Source organism: Poecilia formosa, unplaced genomic scaffold, assembly GCF_000485575.1.
Source record: "Poecilia formosa unplaced genomic scaffold, Poecilia_formosa-5.1.2 Scaffold67, whole genome shotgun sequence".
Taxonomy (NCBI): domain Eukaryota; kingdom Metazoa; phylum Chordata; class Actinopteri; order Cyprinodontiformes; family Poeciliidae; genus Poecilia; species Poecilia formosa.
Window position 1 is genome coordinate 59,810 of NW_006800006.1, and position 26,947 is coordinate 86,756.

A 26,947-nucleotide genomic window follows, 5' to 3' on the forward strand; every position below is an offset into this window, starting at 1 on the left:
TACATGTAAATTTAAAATAAGATAAAGATGTAATATACTCATAACTAAAAGTTTTTTTTTTCGTAAGTTTTGGTTTTTTACTCAGCAAAACTTCTGTACAAATCTTCAGTTCACTGTAAATATTTTGCTGTAAATAAAAAGAAAAACGTGGAAAATTTCAGTGAAGTTATTTTATTAAACAATACATGGTTTGAATATGAACACAGAGGAGTTCTGTGATGTTTTAAGGAGTACATTTGTGGAGAATACCACAGCATGCAGTGTATAAGACAAAATTGGCAGCAAATATTTCTCAAATCTAACCACATGTTCCTTGTTTCCTCATTTAGTCTCTGAGGTAATGTTCCATTACACGCTGAAAACACACACAGAATGAGTTTGTATTATTCAAAGTGATGATTTGCTGAATTACACAGTAATTAATCATCATTTGAAGATAAGTCCTATTGCTGTTTGTCCTGCACAGTTATGTAGGATACTGATAAATGCTGCCTGATTATCCATGGCAGTCAACTGGGTTAATCCAGCTTCACTTCAGGCCGTCTGGCTCCTCCAGACCAGAGTGTGTGAGGATTTCCCCATCCCAAAGCCCAAACGCCGGGCAAACGGGAGCCGTGAACCGAGCTGCGAGTGTGTGAATGATTCTGGGCTTCTCGATGTCCACCAGCCCCACGAACCTGGCGTCGTAGTCGAGCAGGATCCCCACTCGGTCCGGCTTCCCCACCAGAGTCACAGGAACCACCTTACTGCCGGTCATGGCGAACCACTTCCTCTGAGCGTAGCCAAACACCCAGGAGGAGCTGCTGGTACCCACGCACTCGTCTCTGGACATCAGCGCCTCCGCGACCCCCAGACGAAACTCCTGGGACTTTTTCACCGTGACCTCCCAGTAATGTCGTCCACTGCTAATCGTTTTGTCGCCCAACACGACGGCCCACTCTCGGAAACGCTCGGGGTCGTCTTGGACCTGGGAGGGGTCGAGGCCCAGCATGCGGTAGATGATGCCCGTGTCTTTCTTGAAGAGATCCAGGCTGCTGTGGGCCGTGCGCTCATCGAGTCTGAACTGAAGGTCTGGAAATAAAATTAAAAAAAACATAAATGTGTTAACTAATAGTAAAAAATCTAAATATTGACATTTTTTATATGCATGTTCTTTATGAATTAACCAAGTTCTCCGTACATTTTACCCAAAAAGTACAAGCCTGTCACAATAACTAATTTTGCTGGACGATAAATTAGCCCAAGAGCTATCACAATAGACATAAAATGATTGTTTTGAGACCATTTTCAAGTAAGATAGTGGTAATGGCAATCATGGGAATTACTAGATTATCTTTTTTTAAAAATCCAAATGACCTGTAAAACTGTAAAAAAGTCAATTTGAAGCCATCATGTTAGTGTAATTTGTCATTATTTACATATTTGTACAGAAACCAGTAAGGCTATAGTCAAAGCAGATTACCATCCATTCAAAATAGTCAAATCCACCAAACAGTATGTCTATATTAAGAGTTGTTATTTAAAGTCAAGGACCAGCTCTCCGCATGAAGTGTGTCACAAAACTACTGGCGGACTTGTCTCTGCAAGTATTGTGTCAACATGCAGCAGCAAGCTGCTCCATCTATTATTGGACAGCGTGTCCAGTATTTCAACAAGAACCCATGGGTGTGCAGCGGGAGTGGCTACAACTAAGGTTAACAGTATTTATATTTTTTATATCGTAAATGCTTGTTAATAGGCCCGTTTTAAAGACAGTTTTTTGTCACATGAACTTTTTAATCTACCCTTGATCTGAACTTTTTAATCTACCCTTGATCTTTTGTTGCCCTTTTGAGGTCAAGGTTCCCCCCCTTCGTTTTTGTAAGTTTTTGGATTTGCACTCCCAGATAAAGCTGTGCTTTTTTTTTAACATGAAGGGCAAATGAATAGGATGGCTAATCTGGTAACAATAACAATCTTTTGTGAATAGCTCTCAGACTGAGCTGAGCATAACATCGGACATTAAACTCTGTATTAGCATTGCTAATAACTAGCTTCTATAAAACATGAACTTACGGTTTCCCGTTGATGTGCATATAAAGCGCCTCTTCGCTGACAGACTGACTTCCCGCCTGTGTCCCGCAGACTGCGAGGACAATGTCCGCCCTGCCCAGCGACAGAGAGGGGAGATCCTGATGGGTATCGCCATCTTTTTCCTCCTGCTGCTGCTCACATGTCGTTCTTCCTTCTGCTGGTAGGTGTAGTGACGTTTGCGCTCTGGCGCCCTCTGCAGCCTCGGAGAGGAACATTGCGCTACAGCAGCACCATGGACAGCAGCCAGCCACATAAACAGGACTGTCACAATTTTTGAAAACAAAAACTGATTTGTAGCTGGGCTTATATCAATATTTAAACCAATTTACTTGGATAGTTTGCTTTTCCTACTACTGAAAATATTTTTTAAATTAATTAACAACATGTCAGTTTGATAAGACATACAGCAATCCAAAAGGACTAAAGGTAAAATAATATTAGAAGTAAATCAAAAATAATTATGGAAGTAAAAAAGAATAAGGCTATTGGCTTTTAAAAGAAAAATTCCTTACCAAATCTTGAACATTTTATGGAATTATCTGCAAGAAAAATAGAAATTATCTCACAGTTTTTCTTTTTATGTTTAGTTGTACTCAGAAAGTAGGGAAATTTAACAGTTTTTCTAGATACATAAAAAAATGTAGCTTATTGGTTTTATAAATAACCATTAGAACATTTGTATCTGCCCGTTGCTTGACCGACATTTTTCAAGTCAGTTGAAAATAACCAGCTAGTTTCGTTTTTTTAAAGATAAGATGAATATGTGATAAGTGTGTGCCTTTTAAATCCAAGTCCATAATTTATTTAATCTTTCCTCAAGTGCTCAGTAGACTAATAACTAATTGCTTTATCTGATGCAACTGTACAGAATAAACCTCCTGAGAAGAAATATGTTTTAAGCTGCTTTAAAGCAAACCATTGATGGAAGATGCCCTCTTCACAGTAAGAAGATGTCCTGCTGCTTTGCTGGAAGGAGGAGCTTCATCCTTAAAGGCGAGGCTAAGTCCACCCAGGCCTTTTGCACAGCTCAATATTTGCTACTGGAAATTAAAGGATTTCTCAAACATTCATGAAGTAATCAAGGCAACACCACATGTATGTTTTTGAAGAAAAAAATACCATTATGACCTCATGCAACATTCAGTCGATTTTACAAAACACTGTCACTTTAAAGATTCATATATTATCCTGGAGTTAATTGGAGAAGAATATCAACACCAGCATATCGTGTATCCTAGGTAATTCACAGTGATGACAGTGGATAATATTACTTAATCAAAATGCTCACTGTACGCGCACTTAGCTGCCTAAAATGACTCACTTTCTGTCGGGGACATTCAGTTTTTTTCCCTCCCTCTCTTTTCTTTGTCCTCCTCGTTTCTCTCTTTTTCCACCATTTGGTCGTTTTGACCCGATGTTTAACCAAACCAAAACAAAAGCTAAACAGGAAGCCATGGCAGCGCACACACATAAAAATATTCTGCACACATGGAAATCAGGTTTGCGTTTTCTTCTCTTTTGAGCCAATTCGTGTACGCGCAGCCAGCTCTCTGACACATAAATAAAAGTAACTGCAGCTAAAATTGCTTGTTTGTGAAGCCACTGGTGCAGCCGTGTGTGTGGGAGCCACAAAAACCTAAAGTGACAGGTAAACAGCAGAGGAGCGTCAGTCCGCTCTCAGACTGACACACGCACAGCAGCGGAGGAACACAACCTGCCCGCACGACTCAGTCAGCACCGACCACCGACTCCTCTCTACGGCGTCCAGAGTGGACAAATTCAGCCTTTATTTAACGGGTTGAAGCAACTTCTGCTGAAGTGTCCAAAGATATTCCTTTCCGCCTCCAAGCTCCGAGGTTTCCTTCTTGCTGGCGTGCAGGAATTATCCGCGCTCCGCCGGACTTATGATCGACCAGCGATTCACGACTTCTCCTCTCCCGCTGAGAAAGCTGCAGGTCGGGACTGTGGCGCTGTGCTGATGGACCCGGGCTCCGGCAGCTCGGCGGTGCTCTTTGCAGAAAATGTTTTGCTTAAACGCAGAGCTGACTGAGTGATGGCGACAAAACTGCATCAGGTCAAAGACTGGTCCTCCGCACGCTCCGAAGGGTGATAGCAGAGCTGCTCTCTGCTGAAGGAATACTTTCCCAGTTTTGACTTGATGCATTCAAGCCCTCGCTTGTTAACGATGGATCTGAAAGTGGAGCCGGAAGAACTGGATTCGAACCAGCCTCCACCCATAGAAGTTTTTGCGCACAGCTCGACCCTGCACGGAATCTCCCACATCTTCACCTACGAGCGCTTCTGGATCAAACGGTTCCTGTGGCTCGTCTTCTTCCTGGCCTCGCTGACTTTCCTGCTCTACGTGTGCGTGGATCGGATCCACTTCTACCTCGAGTACCCGCACGTCACCAAGTTGGACGAGGTCTCGACTCCGGTCATGACGTTCCCGGCGGTGACCTTCTGCAACCTGAACGCGTTCCGCTTCAGCCAGCTGACCCGCAACGACCTCTTCTATGTTGGGGAGCTGCTGGCCCTGCTCAACAACAGGTAGCAACATTTCACCTCAGTTACAGGCTTCACTTTCAAATCCAAAACTCTTACAGCCTTTCATTTTGTTGCTGTGGTTCTTGTCAATTTATAAGATAACATTAGAATTTAATATTTTGCATATTTTGCCCCATTATAGCGTTTTTTTTTTTTTTTTAAAGTCTGACATGCATCAGCTTTGGGCCTTAAGCTCATTAGGAAACTGCTGCTCAGGAAAACTTGTAAAGGTGAGACTTTTGACTTGTTATTAAGCTTCTTTTCTTCATTTCAGTTTTACAATAAGAAACTCCGTTTAAAGGCAAAGAACTGGTTCAGTTCTCTTTTAGTACGGGATACTTTAGCAAAAAAAAAAAAAGAAGAAAAAAGAAAAGAAAGAAAACAACACATTCTGCTGTCATGTTTGAACAATGAAAAAGCAAAACTTTTGTTTTGGTGACTCTGAAATCTTAACTTTGAAAGCCCTCAAAACAAACTCTTCTTCACATCAGGTCTAGTTAAACTAGTTTTATTTTTGAAATTCCATCATAATCCAATTTAGTTGTATTTGTAATCTGAGCGTAATAATCTAGATGAACAGAGGTTTTTATTTTTAAGAATATTATTAAGTCTTATTTTGAAAGGTCATTATAATAATTTCTTAATGGCCTGTTTTGTTTAATTAGTAATGTGAAATCTTCCTCTTAGAAAAATTGAAGCTTTTATTTGAAAAGTGTCTCAGAGCTTTCTTTATAAAGACCAACATCTATTTTTCACAAACGGTTTAGTTGCCTTAGTCGTCTTTAATCTTTCTTTGTAATAATCGACTAATGAATAGTCGATTATTTGAATTTAAAGTTTCAATCTTATCTTGAAACTTTGGCTTTAATTAAACATTTGGGAAACTCATCGAGGCTTATTCAGCTTTTAACAGAACAATTATTCATCTCAGACTCAAAAGTCTTAGAAACCAGATTGAGAGCTTTACATTTACACAACTAAATGTAAAGCTTTTTTATTTATCTCTCCATATAATAAACAGAAGTTTTTTTTTTTTTTAAATAATTCTTGTAATGTAATACCTGACCGCATGTTTGAGGAAGGTGATCATAAATTGTGCATTTCAGGTTTAAGTCAAACCAGAAAATCTGCAGGTAAATTATTCCTTTTAATTTTGCTAATGAATTAATAGCTTATGTTCAATATATTTACTTCAGACAAGATTTAAGTAATTAATCCCCCACTTGTAATTTGACCTTATTGCAGCCTTCCTCTACCTTACTCAGTCACCCGGTGGCTGCAGAGCATGCTCGTCTCTCTTGAATTGGGTGAACCATTATAATCAGGAGGCTCCAGCTGTTTTGTTGGTGCAGCTGGAGGCTCTGGATGCAGGAGCTGGCAGCAGCACCGCGTACTGTACGCGCCCACAGCAGGAAAACAAGCTGGAAGACCTCTTTGATTTCAAGCGAAACGGCAAATGCTCGGGGCGTTTTTGCCATTCACACGTTCTGATCTCAGTGTGTTTGTGCAAAGCTGCAGAGAAACTCTTCTCATCCACAGTTAGATTCACTCCTGCTTGAGCTGCTAAAGATTTTAACAAGGAAGGTGTTTCTTTGTTCTTGTTTTGCATGGATAGCATGAAAAACATTTTTTTAAAAAAATCATGTCCAAGAAGCACAAGAGGAAATAAAGATCTCACAGTGGGAGGCAAGAGGCTTGTCTTAGCCGTAGAAGCTTTTTGATTGCATGCCCTTTGGTGCTGTAATATTTTTCCAAATGTCAACAGAGGCAGCAACAATGACGCAATTAGCGAAATGGTTTCCTTCACTTAGTGCCTTCAGTACTTCAGGAGAACAAAGTGTCAGATGCAGCAAGCAAGTTTCTAAAAACAAAATCAGTTTAAAGCTCAGAGCACTTTGGATATTTTGTCTTGGTCTTCAATGCACATCTATCTAGCAATTTTAGCAAAAATCCAAAAGTGAACATTTAAATGTTTATTCCAAAGTTTTGGTGCATAAACATGATTTTTTTCCCCTGCATCCATATCCCTGTACTTATCTTAAATATTACCCCGTAATCTGTTAAGATTATTTTTGCTTCTGTTGCCAAGGTAGAAAATCCCTGCAATGACAGTTTAAGCTGCCAGGAATACAAGTGCTTGTGGCTTGAAATGCATTCATGACTGCTCTCTGCCCACCTCTGGCAATCAAAGCCACTGGTCTGGGAAATGTCTTGTGGCATGATATTTAAGTTGCTCACACGCTGAAGGGTCAGTCTTGGCTGTTTTCATCAGCTTGTTCTTCTGGGATTTTATCTCATAAGTGCCTTCCTGGCAGATTTGTCTGATTTATAACTGGTGGAGACTCAGCGCCTCTGTCCAATTAAGTTTTTATTTTTATTTTTAGTCAAACAACAAAAACAGCCTCCAGATTCGCCCAGTCTCACTGTCACAAAACATCAATCTATGTTATAAACCAAATTAACATTTTTGCTGATGAATCTCTTTTGCTGTTAGAAGTCACAACTTTTAAGTTTTGTAAGAACTTCAATAAAACGTAAGATGTAGCATGTTGCCAGATATGAATTCATTAAAGCAAGCTGCTGGATCTAATTTCTACTAAATAAAAATGCGTGCAGTGCATTAATGGTGGCTTTTGTAACAAACCAGCAGAGGACTGCTTTCACTTGATGACACAGGAATTTCTAAAAGGCTTTCCAATGGTGCCAGTGTTTAGGTTCAGATGAAACTATGCTCTTTGGTGAGTACATTAAAGTGGTGACATTTGAATAAAAGCATGGTGGGAGATCACGGCCAGGGTGAAGTGCAGGAACATTTATAGTTATGCTGCTTTCTTTTAGAGCAAGGCAGCGTGTGCAGATTTCTCCAACAGTTCAATTCAATGAAAGTAAATCTCCCTGCGCCTCAGAATAATGCTGCGTGTGGTGAGGGGTCTCCAGCGCCGTTTAGCTTTAAAAAGACCGGCAGGCGGTGCAAACAGTGATTGAATACAGAAATGCAGCTGAAAACTGCACTACGTGAAATGCAGAGATGTTGGAAAATGTCCAAACTTTGTAAATAACAACTTTTTGTTTTATACAATTTCAGTTTTTGCTACTTTTAATATATTGCGTCATTATATTTTGAGAGATATCTATCTCATTCCCTATCTATTTATCTAACTTCATAAATATAAATGTATATGAACCTGAGTAATACGAGTAATATGAGTAAAAACATTATTATTGTTGTTTCTAAATTAATATGAACTTGATTTCTTTGCATTATTTGAGGTCTGAAAGCCCTGCTTTAGATCTCATTTTGTGCAAATAAATACAACATTTTTCTTGGAATTTCAGAGGCATGTTGTCAGTAGTTCATAGAATAAAAGAGCAAAGTTCATTTTACTCAAACATATACCTATAAAAATTAGTATTTATTTGCAGAAAATGAGATATGGTGAAAATAACAAAAAAGATGCAGCGCTTTCAGACCTCAAATAATGCAAAGAAAACAAGTTCATTTTTATTTAGAAACAGCAACACTAGTGTTTTAACTCAGGAAGAGTTCAGGAACCGAGTTCATGGTCTCTTCCTTTTTTCCAGAGCTGTATGTGTCACTAAATGTTAGTTTTATACCAGATGTTGTCTTGAAGCGTGAACAAGATGTCGTAATTTTCTATTCTACCTCAAAGTCAGCAGAATACCGCATGCACATTGGAGCATGAAAATAAACACACTGTCTATTGTCACTACTCAATTATTATTAGCCTGTCTGTAGATGATATTTGCTTGCAAAGAGCTGTGATTGAAATTTTGCACGTCTAGCGTTGCAAACCTTCATCAATGTGCACCAGCATGGCTCATTACAGGAAACCAGCCAATTACAGCAATTATCATCTGGCCAACAACTACTACATGAAAATTGAATGAGTCAACACAGATATCTAACCCTGTGCTCAGCGAATGTGTTTTGCTGTAACACACCAGCACAATGGCTGTCTTGTTTGTTTTTGCGAACCCGATCATGCCGTAAAAGGAAAGAGTTTCCCCCTTTTTATTTTAATCAAACTGATGTCTTTATTATTTAACTGGGTGTTCTACATTTTGATTCAACTCCCAGTCCAGAAACTATTTCAAATTCCTTTTTTATTCGTCTCTTGTGAGCAGACCATCTCTGAAGAGAAGCATTTGATCTAAACGGAGCCCTGTGGAGCGTTGGGTGCGTTCTGTCCTCAGAGCTGTCGCCTTGTGTTAGCTGGGAGACACATTAATGCCAGGTGTGAACATGTCGAGTGAGTTTGCTAACAATGTGCTGCTTAGCAGTATTGTTTGAACTGCTAATCAACCCAAAGTGGCTCACACTAAGCATATCGCTTCACAATTTTTGTTGTTCTTTGTAGCGACACATAAAGCTTAATCTCAGAAATAAATAATTACAGCATTTAGTAAAATCCATCATTCAGGTTTAAAAAACTGTGAGCTGAGAATTGTTTTTTAGTGACTTAATAACAGGTTGTGCTCTAAATCTCCAAACGTTGCGATGGATATGAAGGACAGAAACTTATCAGAACCAGCACTGACTTTAAGTTACCACCATGGGTTCATAGTGGTTCACAATGCATGGACATAAGATAAGATAAGATAAGATAAGATAAGATAAGATAAGATAAGATAAGATAAGATAAGATAAGATAAGATAAGATAAGTTAAGATAAGATAAGATAAGATAAGACTTTATTGATCCCCTGAGGGGAAGATTTTGTTTGACCCAGCATAGCACACAAAAATAATTAAAATAAGTAAATAAATGATAAATATTAAATAAATAAAGTAATAATAATAAACATACAACAATAAATACCAATAGCAGTTAATAAGTTTGACGTACCATAACTTTCTTCAGGTCAATAGAAACAAAACTGAAGTAATTATTTTTGGACCTAAAGAAACTGATCTGAACCTTCAGAGACACATAAAGACAGGTACAAAGCCGGCCTTCTGTCGCCTGAAGAACATTTTCAGGATTAAAAGGACTAATGATCCGGAGAAACTCAGCAATGTGTTTATCTTTAGTCGTGTTGATTACTGCAGCAGTGTCCTCACCGGTCTGACTAAAAAGTCAACCAGGCAGCTGCAACTGATCCAGAACGCTGCTGCTCATGTTCTCACTAAAACTAGGAAAATAGATCAAATCACCTCAGTTTTAAAGTCCTTCCTGGTTCACTGTTACTCAGAGAACAGACTTTAAAATACTAATGTTAGTTTATAAATCACTGAAGTCTAAGTGCTGTATTATTGCCAAACGAGGTTGTATAAGGTTGTAACAATAATTTGTTACAAACATTTATTTATAAATATGAGACATTGAATAAATGTACTCCAAAACTCTTGCTGTGAGATTAAGCTATACCAATAAAAAACATATACATAACTCCTCTTTTTTACAAGGCTGGCACTGTAGATGTTTCCAACAAAAATATTTTTTACTTTGGAATAATCTGAAATCATCCAATCATTATTGCTCTAAAAATCCAGCTTCTAGCTGCTGAGCACAGTGGACCAACTATGCTGAAGAGCCGGTTTTAGTCCAGAATAAAGTACACACACAGTTGCACATCATTTCTTCCCCCGGCTCTGTGCTGCAGCGCTTTCAATTGGGATTAACACAGTGGACTCTGTGTTACAGTGCCAAGAATCAGCTTTAATTTGATGAGGCCCAAATTCAAAGAGTTCATTAGTAATTAGACACTTGGCTGCTAGCTCTTGCTTGGCAACTGCTTGTTTTGGGTTCATGCTCAGTAAAACTCACGAGTGGCTCAAAGCTCTGCTTCTGAAGATGTGATTTAGTTAGTTGTCAATAAAAGGAGCCGATATGTCAGAGAGACGTTAAGATTTTTTTTGTTTTTTGTTTTCGTTTTGAGTCTGCTGTTTCCAAGTTCTCTCGACACACTTGATTCATTCACTTTGCTCCTCCTGCTTGCTAAAAACCATCGGATTAGATTCACAAGATGTTTTAAATCTGTTCGTCTCGATTTGTTAGCCTTTAATTAGCGTTTGGAGCGCAGCCAGACGCTCAGCGAAATGGACTCCAGGGTGTTTGTTTGTCTGATGGTCTGAGCCTCCAGCTGCACTGATATTTACTGCTGATTTCATCACTTCCAAAAAAAAAAAAAAAATCCCTTTACCGTACTCCAGATTTTAATAACTCACCCAGACTCAGTTCTGAGCATGTTATTCTGCTGAACCATTAAAGTTTAACTAAATGTCTCCTGGCTAAAGCAAACCAGTCAGACAAAATTTAGGAGCCACCAGTCAAACCCAAACACATCTTTCTTGAGGGTCCAGATAGGTGAGGCTTCAGCTGAGTAACTGTGTATAGCCCAGAGCTGCTGCATTGTCAGTGATTGGATGGCTGGGTTTATGGGTCTGTGTCTGAACTTTATTATGAAACGTTCAATAAACTGTTCCACTCTGGCAAAGCCCATCCATTTGAGAGGCAGCGAGATGCCACAGAAAAACCATCATGTTGAGCTTTATAGTCAGTTTTCTGTCCTTTTTGATTTATTCAGGAATATTATTTTAAGCTCCAGCTGAGCAGAGAAAAAGTTTACTGATAAAACTTAGAAACCTTTCTGGACGGTGCGAAAAATGAAACTGAGGTTGACTTTTTGTTCAGAAGCAGGTGACTGTTCTATTTCAGGATTCTGCAGACTCATCACCCCATGCTAAATTAAAAGGCATTAAATATGCATGTAAAATAAAAGTGAATATCTATGGGGGAATTTTTCTGCCATAAGAGCACATATTTTCAGTTCTGCACACATTTTCAGTCTGAAAGCGGGATTTCATGTCTTTTGTTCTCAAAACTTTTAATACTGTTGCTTGCATTTTTATTTTGAAAGCAGGACTTCATGTCTTTCTCTCTTCTTGCTTCTCGAACAAAATACACCGTCGCCTGGCAACCTCTCAGCCAATAGAACGAAAGTGTTCTACTGGGTGCGTTTGTTTCCCTCTAGCGGGTGTACCCATAGACATAATAAGAGAAACCTTATAAACCTTATATTATGTCTATGGGTGTACCTATGTGGTTGCTATCCATTGTAACAACCTGCGTCATCCACTGGACGTAGGGAGTTGATTGGGTGAACAAACTCCTGCCTAATAAGGTCAGTAGCTGTTAGCGATCAGTAGCACACTGCTAGCGCAAGCTTAGTGTAAAATGGGGCAGAACGCTGAGGCCATTGCGTCCTGATAAGCGCAAGAGGGAAGAAAAACAACAACCACGACGGACTATAATGAGGATTAAGTTGTTAATATGCTGCTCCGGTCGGACAACAACTTCATATGTGTAAGCTAAGCTCCACCGTTAGCATCCATGTTTACTTCCGCAAACACAGAACACTTCTTCTTTTTATGGCGGTTGGCAGAACACTGAGAACGCTGACGTTATTGCGCCCTCTACAGCGCATGCGGGACCCTTTCAGCTCGTTTGCCCGTTCACACTGCAGAACACACACAGGTCGCATGAAGCCTGAACGGCCACAGTAAAAAAAAATCGGAATTGGGTCACTTCAGGCTGCATGCGGGACACTTTCAGCTCGTTTGCCCGTTCACACTGCAGAACGCATACAGGTCGCATGAAGCCTGAACGGCCACAGTAAAAAAAAATCGGAATTGGGTCACTTCAGGCTGCAGTGTGAACGCAGGCTATGTCTGGGCGTGAAGAGACGTTTTTAGTTTAGTAAAAGCATTACAAGCTTTGAGAAGAAAGACATGAAACCCTGCTTTCAGACTGAAAATGTGTGCTCTTGGATTATAGCAGAAAATTCCCCCTATAAGTATGTCTCTTTTTCCTCTCTGTTTCTCTCTCTCTCTCTTTCTCCAGGTATGAGATCAGGGACATACACCTGGTGGAGGAGAGTGTTCTGGAGAGCCTGAAGCTCAAAACCGACTTCCAGAACTTCAAGCCGAGACCTTTCAACATGCGGGAATTCTACGACCGCACCGGCCACAACCTCAACGACATGCTGCTGTCCTGCCACTTCCACGGCACAGAGTGCAGACCGGAGCACTTCAAAGTGGTGAGTTTCTCTCCTCCACTGGGTTTATTGTAAGGCTGTAAGCCCTCGGCATCAGGGCCGTCAGGAGCTGCCAGTAAATATTTGGAAGCTGGATTGCAAATATTAGAGCCAACGCTTTTTTTATTTTTTTCCACACACATTACATGTTCTACCTCTTTAGCTTTTCACACAATGTTCACAACCAGAAAAGATGAAGCATCAAAAGGTTTAAACTTTCATATTTTTTCTGTTCATAGATGCTATTCAGGTCCTGGACCATTAGAAAGCATAAAATACAAAATGGGTTGCAAGGAGTTATTTCACTCTGAGTGAGTAGATGGTGAGAAGTTTTCAACCCCTGGTTGCGGTCATAAATGCCATTTTAATTTTAATGGTTATAATCTTTTCAAGCCATCGTTTTTAAAGGGTGACGTCATTACGCAGCTAATAATAATAATTGAGCAGTGAGAATAGAATTTTGGTATATATGGTGACCAAATAAGTTGGAATATAAAATGAGTGAAATTTGGATTCATGTCCTTTAAATATTTGCTTTTTGTATTAATCAAACATTTGACATAATCGTGCCTGAATGTTTGATCAACTTGTCGTTTAAACTGGTTGTTTTCGGAACCAGGCCTTTAAATAATGGATGATGGTCAAGAAGTTAAATGTTGTTGTTTTTTGCTGTTGGTTTGAAGTGAAGCTGAAGAATCTGGAGGAAGTTATTGAATTATCATTGCACCCACTGTGCAACACACTAAACAGCCCACAGCATCATGCTAGCACCGCCTTGCTACTTGGTCCAGTGATTTTGGGTTTGAGAGTCTCACCATCACCTCTTTGAAACATAATTTTTTTCTCCTTTAATCATTAAACTTTGCTTTAATGGAGCTGCCATTTCTGCTTTTACCATCTTATTTCTGTTTACACTCTCAGTGCTTGGTGGTATAAAACACTCTCTTGTTCCAGCTGCTTTTGGATCCTGGGTGATTCCTGGGCTTTTCCTGAACATCCTAACCAAATTCCTGTTATCTCAGAGTTATTCCATTGGACTTTGTTGCAAACATGTTTAGTGGACCCCGCCTAATCGTGCTGCAGTATTTCCGTTGTTTTCTCTCGTGGAAATGTTTCATCAAAGGCCGACCACGGCGTTTGTTTACTTTAAAATGGAGGTCTGTGATGAATGATGAGGTTCTGACTGTTAAAACTCTCCAACCAGTCTGTGAAATGTCACTGAGAAACATTACGGTGGTTAAACTCGGATCATAGACTAGAATGCTTAAGTCATCACCTTGGCAGTGTAATATATGTGCCGCCCCTAAAACTGAAGCGGTATTAATTAGATATATTATTAACATCTGCCCACACAGATGTTTTACCAGGATAACTACTGGAGCCAAAACTAAAGTGCAGATACTTTCCAGCATAGTGTGGAGTTGTACAAAGCAGAATTAAGGTTATATTTTACGTGCTGCAGATTGTGAGCGTGTTTGGAAATGCAGATGATTTTCTTCACCTCTATAACAAAGAAAATCCCTAAAGTCCCGATGATAATTAACCTGGGTTGCAAAGTTTCTAAAAAGAAATCCAAACCAGGCATGGCGATCTCTTCCTTTTTAAAAATTTGGTCAACATGGACTTGGTTTAATTTTTAATACGGTTATCATTAAAACATATACTTCTTTAGATCATTTTTAGTATTTCCTTATTTCTCACTTACATTTTAACAATATAGTTTCTGTTTTCACTCTTTGTACGTGCAAAGAGATAAAACTTTTATCTCTTATGGTGCTGCTGAGCATTCCCTCCTGCTTGAGCGCTGCTGTTTGTTCACTGCTGGTTTAAAACACTGAATCCAACATTTTAACCATCAAAATGACCCAAAATCAAAAACACCCACTATCACCTGTTGCTGTGTAGCTATTGAAAGACGTTCTTAATTCCCAGTGTTTGAAAACAGTCTCTAAAATTACACTGTGAACTTAATTACATCTAATATAAATTGCAGGTCCTTTCTGTTTTCTTATTTTTTCTGACTGGATTTTATCCACTGACTTTGCTTACATCCACACTAAACTTATTCCGTTTTATTGGGTTTGTATGTCACATAGACCAACTAAGAGTAGAGAATAAAAATTATTTCACCAATAAAATATCTTAGCTTTACATTTGTTTTCATCCTCCTTTAGTTTGACACATCTAAATAAAATTTAGTGTAACCTATTGCCTTCAAAATTCAACAAATTACCAATTCTCAAGAATGTCTGTTCAGTGAATTTTCTCAATATTACGCTTTGTAAACCTACCAAGAAGAAGAAATATCCGAAATTTAGAGTTTGTTTGATTATACACTCCTCAAAGCACATATTTATGGAAAAGTAAGAAGATAAAAATCAACATTTGTCAAAAGTTATGTAGGGTGCAAAACAATAATGTTAAAGACAGGGATCTAGATTTATCTTAGATTATTTTCAGGCCTTTTGCTTTTCAGTTTGTGGATCATTAAGTCTTATCTCAGCTCATTCTGCGTTAATTAGTCTCCTCCTTTATTTCCCTGCTTTGTCCTCTGATTAGTTCATCTGGTTCCTTTGTGATTTTCCACCCTGCCTCAGTATTTAGGTTCCTGGTTTTTCATTATTCATCACTCGGTTCTTTCGTTTACTATCCACAATCGATGACCTTTTGTCCCTGCAGTTTTCCCTGTAACTTCCTCTTATTTTATTAAAGCACTCTGTTTAGCCACAGTTTTCTCTACATTTGGGTCCTTTCTAGTCTCAACCATGACTGCTTTCTATTCCATAGCCTTACCAGCTCTCTGCTACTTCCATTAATTAACAATAAAATAAAAGTGTGCGGTTGCAATGTGACAAAATGTACTCGCTTATGAGGAGAAAGGTTATCATATTTAACTAACAAACTAACAAAATAATGAAAACTGAAATAAATAAAAACAGTAATTCAAATGGAAACTATTACTAACTGGAACTATATTGCGTGTTTATGAAAATAAAACATATTTAAATTATAGATAGATAAAATATCCTTTGATTTTGTGCTTATGAATCGCTTTATTACACTGCTGGAAATTACGGTCGTCCATATTCGGTTTTTATGCTAGTCTGCAAAATGGTGACACCAAAAGCTGAGAGAAAACCTCATTTGGTTGTCCAATAATAATTTAATACATTTTTTGTTGAAATGTTGTCTTCTGTTGAGTAATCATTACCTAAATGATATAAATATAATCACAACACAATCATTTTAACCTGTTTGTTTTCAGCACCGAAAAATAAAACCAAAGTATGAAAAAATTAAATCTGCTACTTTAGTCTACTTTAGTTTTAATTTTAGTTAGTTTTTATAAAGTTTTAATAAAAGCTAAACTGCACTTAATTAATAATAACTAATACAAACTAGCAAACACAATTAAAACTACGTGAATTACACAAATAAAAATTATAACCCTGATTACGGGAGAAATGTTTTATTTTGCAGAAACATTCTTCACTTTTTTTAAATAAATTTCTGTACATCAACGGTGTCAAACTCATTTTCATTTTGGGCCAAATCTAGATTGTGAATGCTCTTAAAGGGTCGGTTGTTCCAGAATGTGTTGATAAAACCTGTTCACAAACTGCTAAAATATCAATGAATTATTAAAATTAAATAATATTATTGAACATCTTTTCAGTCCCACCTGGATTTTGTGATTCTTTTTGCTATGAAAATCAATATTTGCAATATTTACGCGTATTTATGACGGTAAATGCGACTTTTTATTTTTTCTGTTTAGCTCATGGACTGCAATTTGACATCAATTAAATCTGAGGCAGCTGTTTAGTACAAGTAAGAAAGTTTTGACAATTTTTGAGAAAAAACTGCAATAAACTCCCAACAGATTGATATAATTTGGCAGTAAACAGATAAACACTGCATTGATTTGACTGAAAACATAATATTTAAGCTCACTTAGTGTCTAGTCTCGAATTTAGAGGGCCACACAAAAAGCTGTGGCGTGCCGGATTTGGCCCACAGGCCTTGAGTTTGACACCTGAGGTGCACATGCTTTGACATAAAACCTTTGCGATAAAGAAATGTTGAGAACTGTAACTGAAGTTAGCATGTTGGAGCATGTCCACTGGTTTTCTGTTCTTCTGTCTAATGCAACTCAGTGTTCCTGCTTGCTGCTTTTCCAGACAAAAGTAATAAAGTTTCTTAAACTGTGACCACCGTTTAACTTGTCTTCAAGTTGCATCACAACAAGGCCTCTAATGAGTTTGTTTTCCCCTGAAGTGAGAACAGGAAGCATAATTTCCACCACCAAGCGGTCCCTTTGAGTCGTGGGAGGAAGCTTGTGGTTGTGTGGCGCTTTAATGATGCCGGAGCAGAGAGCATGTCTCCTTAACCCGACCGTTGCATCACTTCTCTGCACCGATGGGCACGTCTTTTCCAACATTTGATTAGTTCTGCCTCGGCTCTTTCAGATGCTGAAATATGAAATGTGGAGACGTGAACGCCTGGAACATGAGGCGCGCCTCTGATTCCTGCTGAAGCATCTCGCTGATCTCTCCGTGTTTCAAATAAATCGAAAATAATGACAGCTTCTCGCAGTTGGATCAGTCCAAGAATGATTCTCCCATTCCTTTCCTTTTTTTATTTTTCATGTTATCAAAATGTAATAGAGGCTGCAAGGAAGGTCTGAGAAAATTAAATTTGGCGAGAACAGAGTGACAGCGGAAAGGTGCTCAGCCCCCGGAGAGGTTTAAGGTCTTGATTTCTTCCCTCTCATCATCCTTTTGTAATCTACATCACATCACATCCACCAAACTGTAAAACACACCTCCTTTGAAGGCCGCCTTTGATGCGAGGCATTGTTAATCTTTACGGCGTTCCACGGCAATGTGCCTGATGAATAAAGAAAGAGCCATATCCCAACTGGCTGATCTTTGTGAAAAGATCAAACCGAGAAACGAGGGCAATAAGACTCTGCCTCATGCTGTTTGTTAAAAGAGCGCAGAATCAGCTCCCAGTGATATAACGGGATCTGCTCTGTTTTAAATAAATAAGATAAAAAAAACAACAAAAAAAGTATTTTTAAACAAATACTGAAATAAAGAGTATAAACCCTCTTTAATATATATATATAAAAAAGAGGTTTATATATTATATTTTAGCTGCAGTTGATAAGTGGAGTCCCTGCAGAGGAGAATTACACCGTCATTGTTTGGACTTGACAGGTTTAAGAATTTTTTTGGGGAAATATAGCTTGAGTTTAATTAAAATCGGAGTGAATGTTTTCCTTTTAATGAATGCACTAAAAAACGGAGCTGCTGCCAAATTTACCAACCTGTAAATCTTAGTCATTAATACGCTAAAACGTCCCACTGACTTTGACAGAAAAGAGTGCTGAGCTGTCAGATTCAGAAGTGTGAGCGAGGCACGATGATGACGTGGTAAACAGGGAGCGTTGGCGGCCATGTTGGACACATTTGTGTTTGTTTTGGGACAGAATCTGATAAACGACACATTAAATCTGGTACCTTTTTAATTTCATGTTCTGTTTGGTAAGAGCTTGGTAATTTTACAAGACCCAAACCAGATGTGCAACATAATAGCTTCATCAGTTAAAGGGACACCGTTGTGTAATTTATAAACTGGCTGGAAAAGAGAGCGTGCCTCACAACAGGAGTAATCTTTCTACATTTTGTGAAGTTATTTTAATATTTTTATTTTATATTTGTGCATTTATTTTTGACTTTTCTGTGCAAATAGTTTGTAGAATCATCTTTTGTAGCAATCACAGTTTCCTGACCCACATGGAGAATCACAAATGGGCCTCAAAATGAATAGTAAAATGAGTTAAAATCACGAACGTGCAAATCAGAGAAGCTCTGAGTTCGTATTTCAGCGAAATCTGAGGATGAGAGGAGATTTTAGAATGACAAGGGAGTTTAGGAGGATGAATGTTGAAGCGGGTTTGTGGTTCCAGGTTCGAAGGTTGACGTGACAGAGGGATGGAGGTCCAGACTGGTTGATGAAGATGACATGAAGCAAAGATTTGTGTTCTAGAAAGGTTCTGGGAATCATTGAGGGAAAACGGAGCGTGAGGTCCGGGTGACTCTGAACAGAGAAAACTGGAGGATTTCCAGCCGGAGATAATCGAGCAGCAGTGGGCGACCATGGAGCATGTCTCTGCTTCTGAGGTTCTTGGTGAAAAGATTGAGAGATTGTTGATGAAGCCAGCAAGACAAGAAATGAGCTGGAACAAGGTAAGATCGGAAACATCAACAACGAAAGACTGGAAATGCTTTTTTTGTGGGTTTTACCTTCCAGCTTTAAACATTAGAGATTATGACTGGACAATAAATCAATAATATCTATAGACACATGATCAATATCAATAGATAATATTCAATAATTTCACTGAACTCTGATCCAGAAGCGCACAGCATTCTGGGGAATGTAGGCAGAGGAAAGGCTTTAGTGTGCTAACAAAGGTTTTTGGAATCAACTCACTCACTCACTCTTTGGTTACTTAGCGACAACTAACTCACTCACTCTTTGGTTACTTAGCAACAACTAACTCACTCACTCTTTGGTTACTTAGCAACAACTAACTCACTCACTCTTTGGTTACCTAGCAACAACGTGTTGAGTAACTTGCTCAGCAGCAGTTTAAGGTTTTGCCACCGTGCCTCAAAACTGCTTAAAAATAATAAAAAAAAATCAACATCTTGGAGTGAAAATTGCGGATAAAAGGGAAAATGCCACCAGTTTGGGAATATTTAAGATATTTAAAACCCCAAAAAAACTAATCAATAATTATCAATATCGACTGATATGAAACGCTTACATTGTGATAAGTTTTTTAGATTTTTTGGAGAATAAAACTTTGGTCCATTTCTTTGCAGAATATCTCAAGTTCATTGAATGTGAATTTTCAAGTCTTGCCATGTTTGGTCTGAACTTTGACTGGGCCATTCTAGTAAATTAGCTCTGGTTGTAGGTTTAGAGTTGTTCTTCTGTTGTGAGCATTTTCAAATCTTTTGCAGCCTCTGGCAGGTTTTCCACCAGCACTTCCCTGCATTTAGACCATTTTCATCTTCCCATTAAGCCCCGACTAAAAATGTATCCCCACAGGATAATGCTTCCACTACCATGTTTCATCATGGGTTAGTTAATTGATTTTATCAATTGATTATTCTGACCATTAATCAGTTAATAAGATTTTAAAAAGATTTTTCATTAACCACTGAAACATTTTTTACACAGCATTAAAAATGTATTAAAAGATGCAAATGTTAAAAATGTTTCTTTAATGTTTATTGGTCTTTAAAAGGGGAAACTTGCATAATTATTCGGACAATTTATCCTCCAGCTACATTTGTTATTGTGACACGCCCGCCCATCACTGCTGTGATTGTGAGACTCCTGCAGAAACGCTCCCACCTGATCAAGTTTCTTTTTCTGAAAGGGTAGGGTGATTTAACACACTAAGCTAACTCCTTAGATAAATAGAAATAAGTACATAAAGTGAAAATATTTTGAAAGCTCAGAGCAATCTGAGTCATTTGTGAAGTCCTTTTGCTCCGAGCTGCTCTCCGAGGACTGGATAAATGCTTTGCCAGTTGCAGCAGAGTTATCAGGAGCCCCCAGCGCCCCTCCTGAGCTCCTCAGCGTTTGAGGAGAATCATCATGGCTAATTGGACTCTGAGGTATTTCTGGTGTTGACAGCAAACTGTACTCATTTTACAACCCACTCACCAGTGAACTCCAGCAAAGGGGAACCAAGAGAGAGTCCCACTCTGACAAGAGCTTCTCTTGGTCTAATGCCTGGCCCTTTTTTGTTTGTCAAGGAATCTGACAGCTGTACCCCGGGAATAGATGTGCGTTTGTGAGCTCCCGCCTTGCTGCAGAAGTGACAGTTGCCTTCTAATTTCTGTACTCTGATTGCAGCTGTCATGTCTCAAGTAAGAAACATGCATTTGGAGTTGCTGCAGACAAAATGAGAGATATGTCAAAAAAAAGAGAGGAGGCAGCCTTGGAAAGCTCTGGATTTTTATATTTCATGTCTGGAGATGTGTTCAGAAGTCAGACATGGAAAACTTTAAGGATAATTCTGCTCACTTTAAATTCTTTAAATTTTGGTTATATGTCTCCACTCCTTAAACACAAGTGTTTAAAGAATTAGAGAAATCTAGAGGTGAACACTTTCTGCTTGACGGGACCATAGGTTCTGGATTATCCAGCTCACATTTACAGTTTATAGATTAGTTTACGGTGCTTGTGGAGGAGAAACAGGCCCACAGCATCACAGAACCGCATCCAGAATAGTTCAAATGTTGACATGAAAGAAAGAGCCAAACGATAGAAAGATGTCCTAAGGAGAGACAATCAGAATAAAAGGGGTTTAAAGCAAATGGGTCTGACAATAGCTGAACGCAAGTCAGGAGTATAAATAGAGCTGAGGGTTATTACTGGGACAGAGAGGGCAAAATAATTGACTGAAATAGACATAAAGAATTATTAAGACTATAACTAAACATTAAAGCATGAAAGAAACACAGAGAATAACAAAATCTAGCAGCAACTCAAAATATAAAAACCAGAACTCAGGAGAAACTGAGCTTGAATTTCGACAGATCGTAGCAGAATGAGCTGCTTTTCCGTATTTTCAGTCTTAGCTTCACATCAAACCTCTGAACTGTTTGTCGAAGAAAATCTTGATCTACCTGTAGCAGTTCCAGTTACGTTCAAGTTAACAAAAGCACATTTTTACATTTGTGAAAGTATAAAACAGGACAAAAACAACCAGTTAGCTTGCAGGTGGTGTTTAATTTGTTGCTATGAAGACTTGGTAACAAGAGACCAATGTTTACTGCAGTTCCCTAAAAGTGGACTTTGGAGATTTCATTTCACCTCCATTGCTGTCCTGCTGACTATTAGTGCTGACAAGATAAATGTGGTTTCTCCTGCAGCCTAGAGGCCGGCGACAAAAAGAAACGAGCCTCTGCAATACTTCATCTTTATTCCCCGGGGGGGGAAGTTGTATATTACTAATTGTATTTTCCTAATTAGGCATACGTTTGACGGGTTTTTACACATCTTTACTAGCGGTACCAATAAATGTGCCTGGTGTTGTATGCATGTAACCAACTGAAGGCCTTTTGGTAATGATGTATTTTCTCATGCTACCTTCAGGGAGTTGATTCTTACAGTGGCTTGGTATGAACTGACCCAGTTTCAATGCGGAACGTATGAAGTGTCTGGAAAATATTCAGCAGGACTCTGCACTGACTGCAGAAGTGGATTTCAGTGGCACTGAAAGTTTTATTGGGCCGTAGGATTGCTGTTGTACAGTAGACACACTCGGAGTGTCTAATTAATTATTTGACTGCTGGAGAGTTCATGTGCTGATGATCTTGAATTCTTAAGGAGTAACCCTGCAGGGGACACTGAGCTCAGATTTCTCTGACAGCTTCGGCAGTCTGGGGAGCTGGAACAGAGCCAAACAGGAGGAGGGTGTCTCATATCTCATTTGGCAAAAATATTCTTAAGGCTTGCATCTCCTCTGGGTTTTTAGGGCCTGAGGCGACAGATGTGAAGCGCAGCCACCACCCACAGCGCCCAGCGGCTTTGGGTCAGCACAGCTGCTCTTCGCAGTCTGGCTTCTGAAACTGTCGTCGTGTGGCGAGCAAGAAAATGTGTGCCAGCTCTTGATGATGGTGTTTATCCTGGCTTTTCTTTCCCCTCTCTGCCAAAGGTCTTTGACAGTTTTCTGCATTTACCCTTCATCACTTTTCGTGCACAGCAAACTCCTCACATCCTCTCCCATGGGCATGACGATGCTCATTATGCTTTCATCTCTCGTCTTTGTTCTCTCTCCTCCTCTACATCGCTTCTTTGCCCTCCTCTTTGTTCTTGCCGCTCCCATTATACACTCCTTTGACTTCCCAAGTCACAAGCTTTTGTTTAAGTAAAAAAAAATAGAAATGCTAAACATTGGGATGAGCAGAATTAGACAATAAACAGGAAATTAAATTTCCTCCTGCCACCATCAGCAGCAGTGATGAACTCATGAACACCTTTTAGAGATTAATATTTCCCCCACAGTGCTGAAGAAGAGGTATTTACTGCTGACTTACCCCAAACAGTGATTGCTGCCACATTATCCAGGTCGCCGTAAATGCTCAGCACAAATAATAGATGCTTTATATTAAAGTCAGACTTTATAACATAGCAGAAACCCCAAAGCAGTACTTTATTACAATTATTTTAAGTTAACGATTAATTGATAAGCAGCCATTTTCTTAGAAACCTGAGTTTTCTCTTGTACCAAGAGGTTTCACTGTCTTTCCATAACATAAACCTTCTATAATATGCTGAATTTACAAAAGAAAACATAACATTTTAACATTATTTTGTGTCAACTGTAGTAAATACTGACTGAATAAACAGAAAATTATAGTTCTCTTACATTTTTTGGTTTTTGGATGATAAGCTGATGCTGCTTCGTCATGTAGCTCGGCTGAATGAGCGTTACTAAAATTAAACTTATAGAACTTGTTGAGTATTTCTATCAGTGTTGTGTTCAAGACCACCTAACCCGAGACCGAGACAAGACCGAGACCAAATGCGGTCGAGTCCGAGACAAGACCGAGACCATCAGAAAACGGTCTTAAGACCGGACTCGAGACCAAGACCGATCTCGAGTACCACAACACTGATTTCTATGTAAAAAAAAATAACTGCACAACATTCATCTTGCATCCCTCACTTAACTCCATTTGGACCGTTTTCTTTTACCATTCTAGTATGGCTCCACCATCTTTATTTCTCTACCAACTGGCTCTGCTTAAGAAGGACCCATGGTGCCCTCTTCTGGATGACAGTCAAACTACAACACCAAAAGAGGGCCTAAGTGGATGTTTTTAGTAAATCGATTGGAACTAATAGACATTCAATTGGCAATTAATTGTAAGTTGATTCATTATTTGCAACCCTAATAAGGACATTAAACAATCACCCACCTCTAAGATGCAGATAAAATCCCTCTACTTAGTATTAAATCTGACAATTTACCTATTTGTTTTGTCTCAATCTGTTATTTGGCTTCATTCACAGTTTTAATGTTTGAAACACTTTAGTTGTGCGCTAATTAGTTGATTTTGAGGGTTCTTCCCTCAGTTCAAACATCCACTCAGAAGAGTGTTGTTTCTGCACCTGTGTGATGCTGATATTTACTGTAGGAAAATACCTCAGGGTCTGTCGAGAGTGGAATCCTGTCACCAACGACTTCATGGTGCGTCTCTAATCAGCAAAGCTAATAAAAAAACCTTCATGTAAAATTATTTCAGATCAGTCATCTACAAATATTGATCCCAATCATTCTTCCAATTAAACTCCAACATGCGCTTCAGTAGTCCCAAACAAATCTGCTCATCTGAAGACATTTTGGTTCCTCTTTGTCTTTTTTTTTTTCTACAGCATCTCAATGTCTGATTTTAGGATGGATCTGTGTAGCTACCTCCGTGTCCCCGATGCCAAGATGGGGGAAACACTTTTTACGGAGACATCTCAGACTGAGGAAGAAGGACAGTGGGGCTGAAAATAGCATTGGGCTGGCTGCACCGCTGTGCACATGGTTTATTCATTCTGAGGATTAGTGCAGGTGACTTAAGGGCCCGGTTCTGTGTGAACTGGTGGCAGGCTTGCAAAGCGCTATCTGGTACTGAGACGGACTGGTTGGACTGAGGAAGCTGGGGAGGAATGATGCTGCAGATCAGACTGTGAAGCATTGCTGCACTCAAGCGACCACGAATCAGCCCAGATGCATATTTTTAGAAGTTTCTAGACTAGCTGGCTAGTCATCTTCAATAATGAGAATAGTTAGTCATGTGCTGAAATTTTTGTTTTCTCGTGAGCAGATTTAGAAGTGAACTCGGATGCAGGATGCATGAATCATGGAGGTTGAAAACGCCAAGTGAAAACTTGTTAAAATAAACATAGGATAAAAATCCTTCATCCCAAAGAAGAAAACACTGACTGAATCAAAAATTTAAATCTGAAATCAAAACGGAAGTACACAAACGCCGGCTAGGAACAGGAATAAAGTGAAGACTTTAATAAGAAAAACACTGAGATTTTTATAGAGCCATAACTTATGCATCACTTCATCTTCTGTCTATGACCCAAAAAAGGTTACCCCACTCCCTTAAAGACACCACAAGATCTGGACCAGAGAAAACTAACTCTAAAAATACGTCTTTTCTAATTCATCTTTTCAATCTGATAGCTTTATGTGATATTTTAGACTGACAGCAGCATGATATAATTCATTATTGTGGCATTTTCCTCACCTCTTCCTGCCCCATCTTCACTAGGAACGGTTGAGATGCAAGGCAGCGGTGAGCTAACGTGTAGAGACATGCAGAAAAAAGGTGTCCTAAATACGTCTGAAAGTCCAGGACAAAAAAGCCCAGAGGAACAAGATCGTCACCTCTTCCTTAAACTTGATCTCATCACATCTTAAGCAGCTCGTGGAGAAGAATTGGGAGGATAAAAGAGGATTGTTCGTGGAGTTGTGTAAACAGATGTGACCTTTACAGAAGTCGTTTTAGTCAGCTTTCACACTCAATGAGACCAGTTTGTAAGAAGAGTAATACCATATCTCCTGCTTAAACAGCAGAGATCTGAATTATGATGGTGTGTCATAATTAAACAATCAGCTCTGAGCAATTTGGGGAGGGGAGAAACTAACTTTTAATAGGAGTAATAAAGCTCCCATCCTTAGCAGAACAAATTGCAGTAAGTATTTTTCATCCCACCAGAGGAATTTTGACAGATTTTGGCAGATTTGTGCATAAATAGGCTATTTAAAGTCATAGTATGTATCAAAAATAATGTCAGTTCAAGTTTTGAATTTTGATTGACTTGTGTCGTGTGAACTTCTTGGTGTGTTCCAGGTTATTTTCCTCTTGGTAGCCAACATAAGTTTGCTGGTCAGACATTTTCTTTCAGGATTTTCTAGTAGACACCATTATTTCCAATAGGTATAGTCATCTAGTTCCTGCAGCACCAAACCATCACAGTAATGTCAGATGTCAGGTTGCCAGGTTGGTTTGGATATTGTTCTTTTTTCCATAATAAATGTAACTTTTTGTAGGCTGCATTTGTCTGATACTCAAACTACTTGGATGATTGGAAACATGTAAGCGTTGAATATAGATATATAATGGGACAAATAAAATTTAATGACGTTGTATCTTAATACAGCTACAGCCTTCAACAGACTCCCGTCTTCCACTTTCTGGCAATTTGAAACAGAAGATCTTCCTGAGATGCTAGACTAATGCTGGCATGCTTACTCTGTAACAGATATTTACTCATGACAGTTTAACTTGTAAAATCTTTCTAGGTAATTGCAGACAATTGTCTGCAGACAAAACTTCCACAAGTTTCCTCCTGCATCATGTTTTAAACGTAATAAAATTTAATTACTTGTGTTTCAAAAATCTGGCAGATCATCAACAGCTTAAGTAAATTGTGCCAATCAAGTCATCTCATTACTGAAACACATCCGACTTGAGAGCCTTTATGAAAGTGCTACAACCAACAGGAAAAAATAAACAAGATTAGAAACAAAGGTTACAGCCCAATGTTTTAATTTGTAGCAACAGTGCATCAATGGAAACCGAACAAATCAGATTTACTTTCCTTTTTTTAAAAGAGATGATGCTCTAATGAGCCTTGAAAACAAGCAGATGGGCATTAAATGAAAGATTTCCCAAATGCAAATGAAATTAAACTAGAATCCTCAGAGCAGTTGTACAGTTAAAGCAGGTTATTGAGTGAGATGCACACACACACACGCACACACACTCACCATCTCCCCTCAGTAATCCTGTATTATAAAGGAACACGTACTGTAAACATTGCTGATTGATAGCAGATAACAAGTAAACCGGTAAACAATCAAATAATCCTGCCACAGTACAAACAGGAGCTGGCAAAGACACGAGAGCTGAGAGAAGCAGCTCGGCATTTTCAAACAAATCCTGCTTTCATGTGTTGTTGTTGTTTTTTTTTTTGTTTTTTTCCCGTTTGTGTAAAAAGCACACAGGAGCTGTGGGCAGACAGACGAGGGGGCCTCTGTGTGTAACAAGGTCGCAGAGATGGACGCAGGGCAAGGCAAAGTGAGAAAGGACAGATGGGAGCAGCTGTAGTGACAGGTGAGGATGTAGCCGGTACGAAGCCAAGGGCTCGGCATGAGGCAAAGGCGAAAGGAT

General features: G+C 39.0%; 2 protein-coding genes across 2 annotated transcripts in view; one reads left to right on the plus strand and one right to left on the minus strand.

Annotated features, from left to right (window-relative positions):
• Positions 1 to 155: 155 nt before the first annotated feature.
• Positions 156 to 2,478, minus strand: LOC103139953 (SPRY domain-containing protein 4-like). The gene is made up of 2 exons (XM_007554836.2): positions 2,056 to 2,478; positions 156 to 1,071 (listed from the first exon to the last, which is right to left on the minus strand). The coding sequence occupies exons 1-2, from the start codon at positions 2,324 to 2,326 to the stop codon at positions 530 to 532; spliced, it is 813 nt and encodes a 270-aa protein (XP_007554898.1). The 5' UTR covers positions 2,327 to 2,478; the 3' UTR covers positions 156 to 529.
• A 175-nt stretch (positions 2,479 to 2,653) lies between these two features.
• Positions 2,654 to 26,947, plus strand: part of LOC103140063 (acid-sensing ion channel 1-like) — a 65,767-nt gene continuing 41,473 nt past the window's right edge. The window contains exons 1-2 of the mRNA XM_016672899.1: positions 2,654 to 4,620; positions 12,482 to 12,677. Coding sequence (XP_016528385.1) covers positions 4,232 to 4,620; positions 12,482 to 12,677 — 585 coding nt within the window. The 5' untranslated portion in view covers positions 2,654 to 4,231. The remainder of the gene's footprint in view (positions 4,621 to 12,481; positions 12,678 to 26,947) is intronic.

Coding starts and splice junctions, on each gene's coding strand:
- LOC103139953 (XM_007554836.2), bottom strand. CDS start 2,326: ATGTGGCTGGCTGCTGTCCATGGTGCTGCTGTAGCGCAATGTTCCTCT. Junction 1,072..2,055: donor ATGCACATCAACGGGAAACC/GTAAGTTCATGT, acceptor TTTTATTTCCAG/ACCTTCAGTTCAGACTCGAT.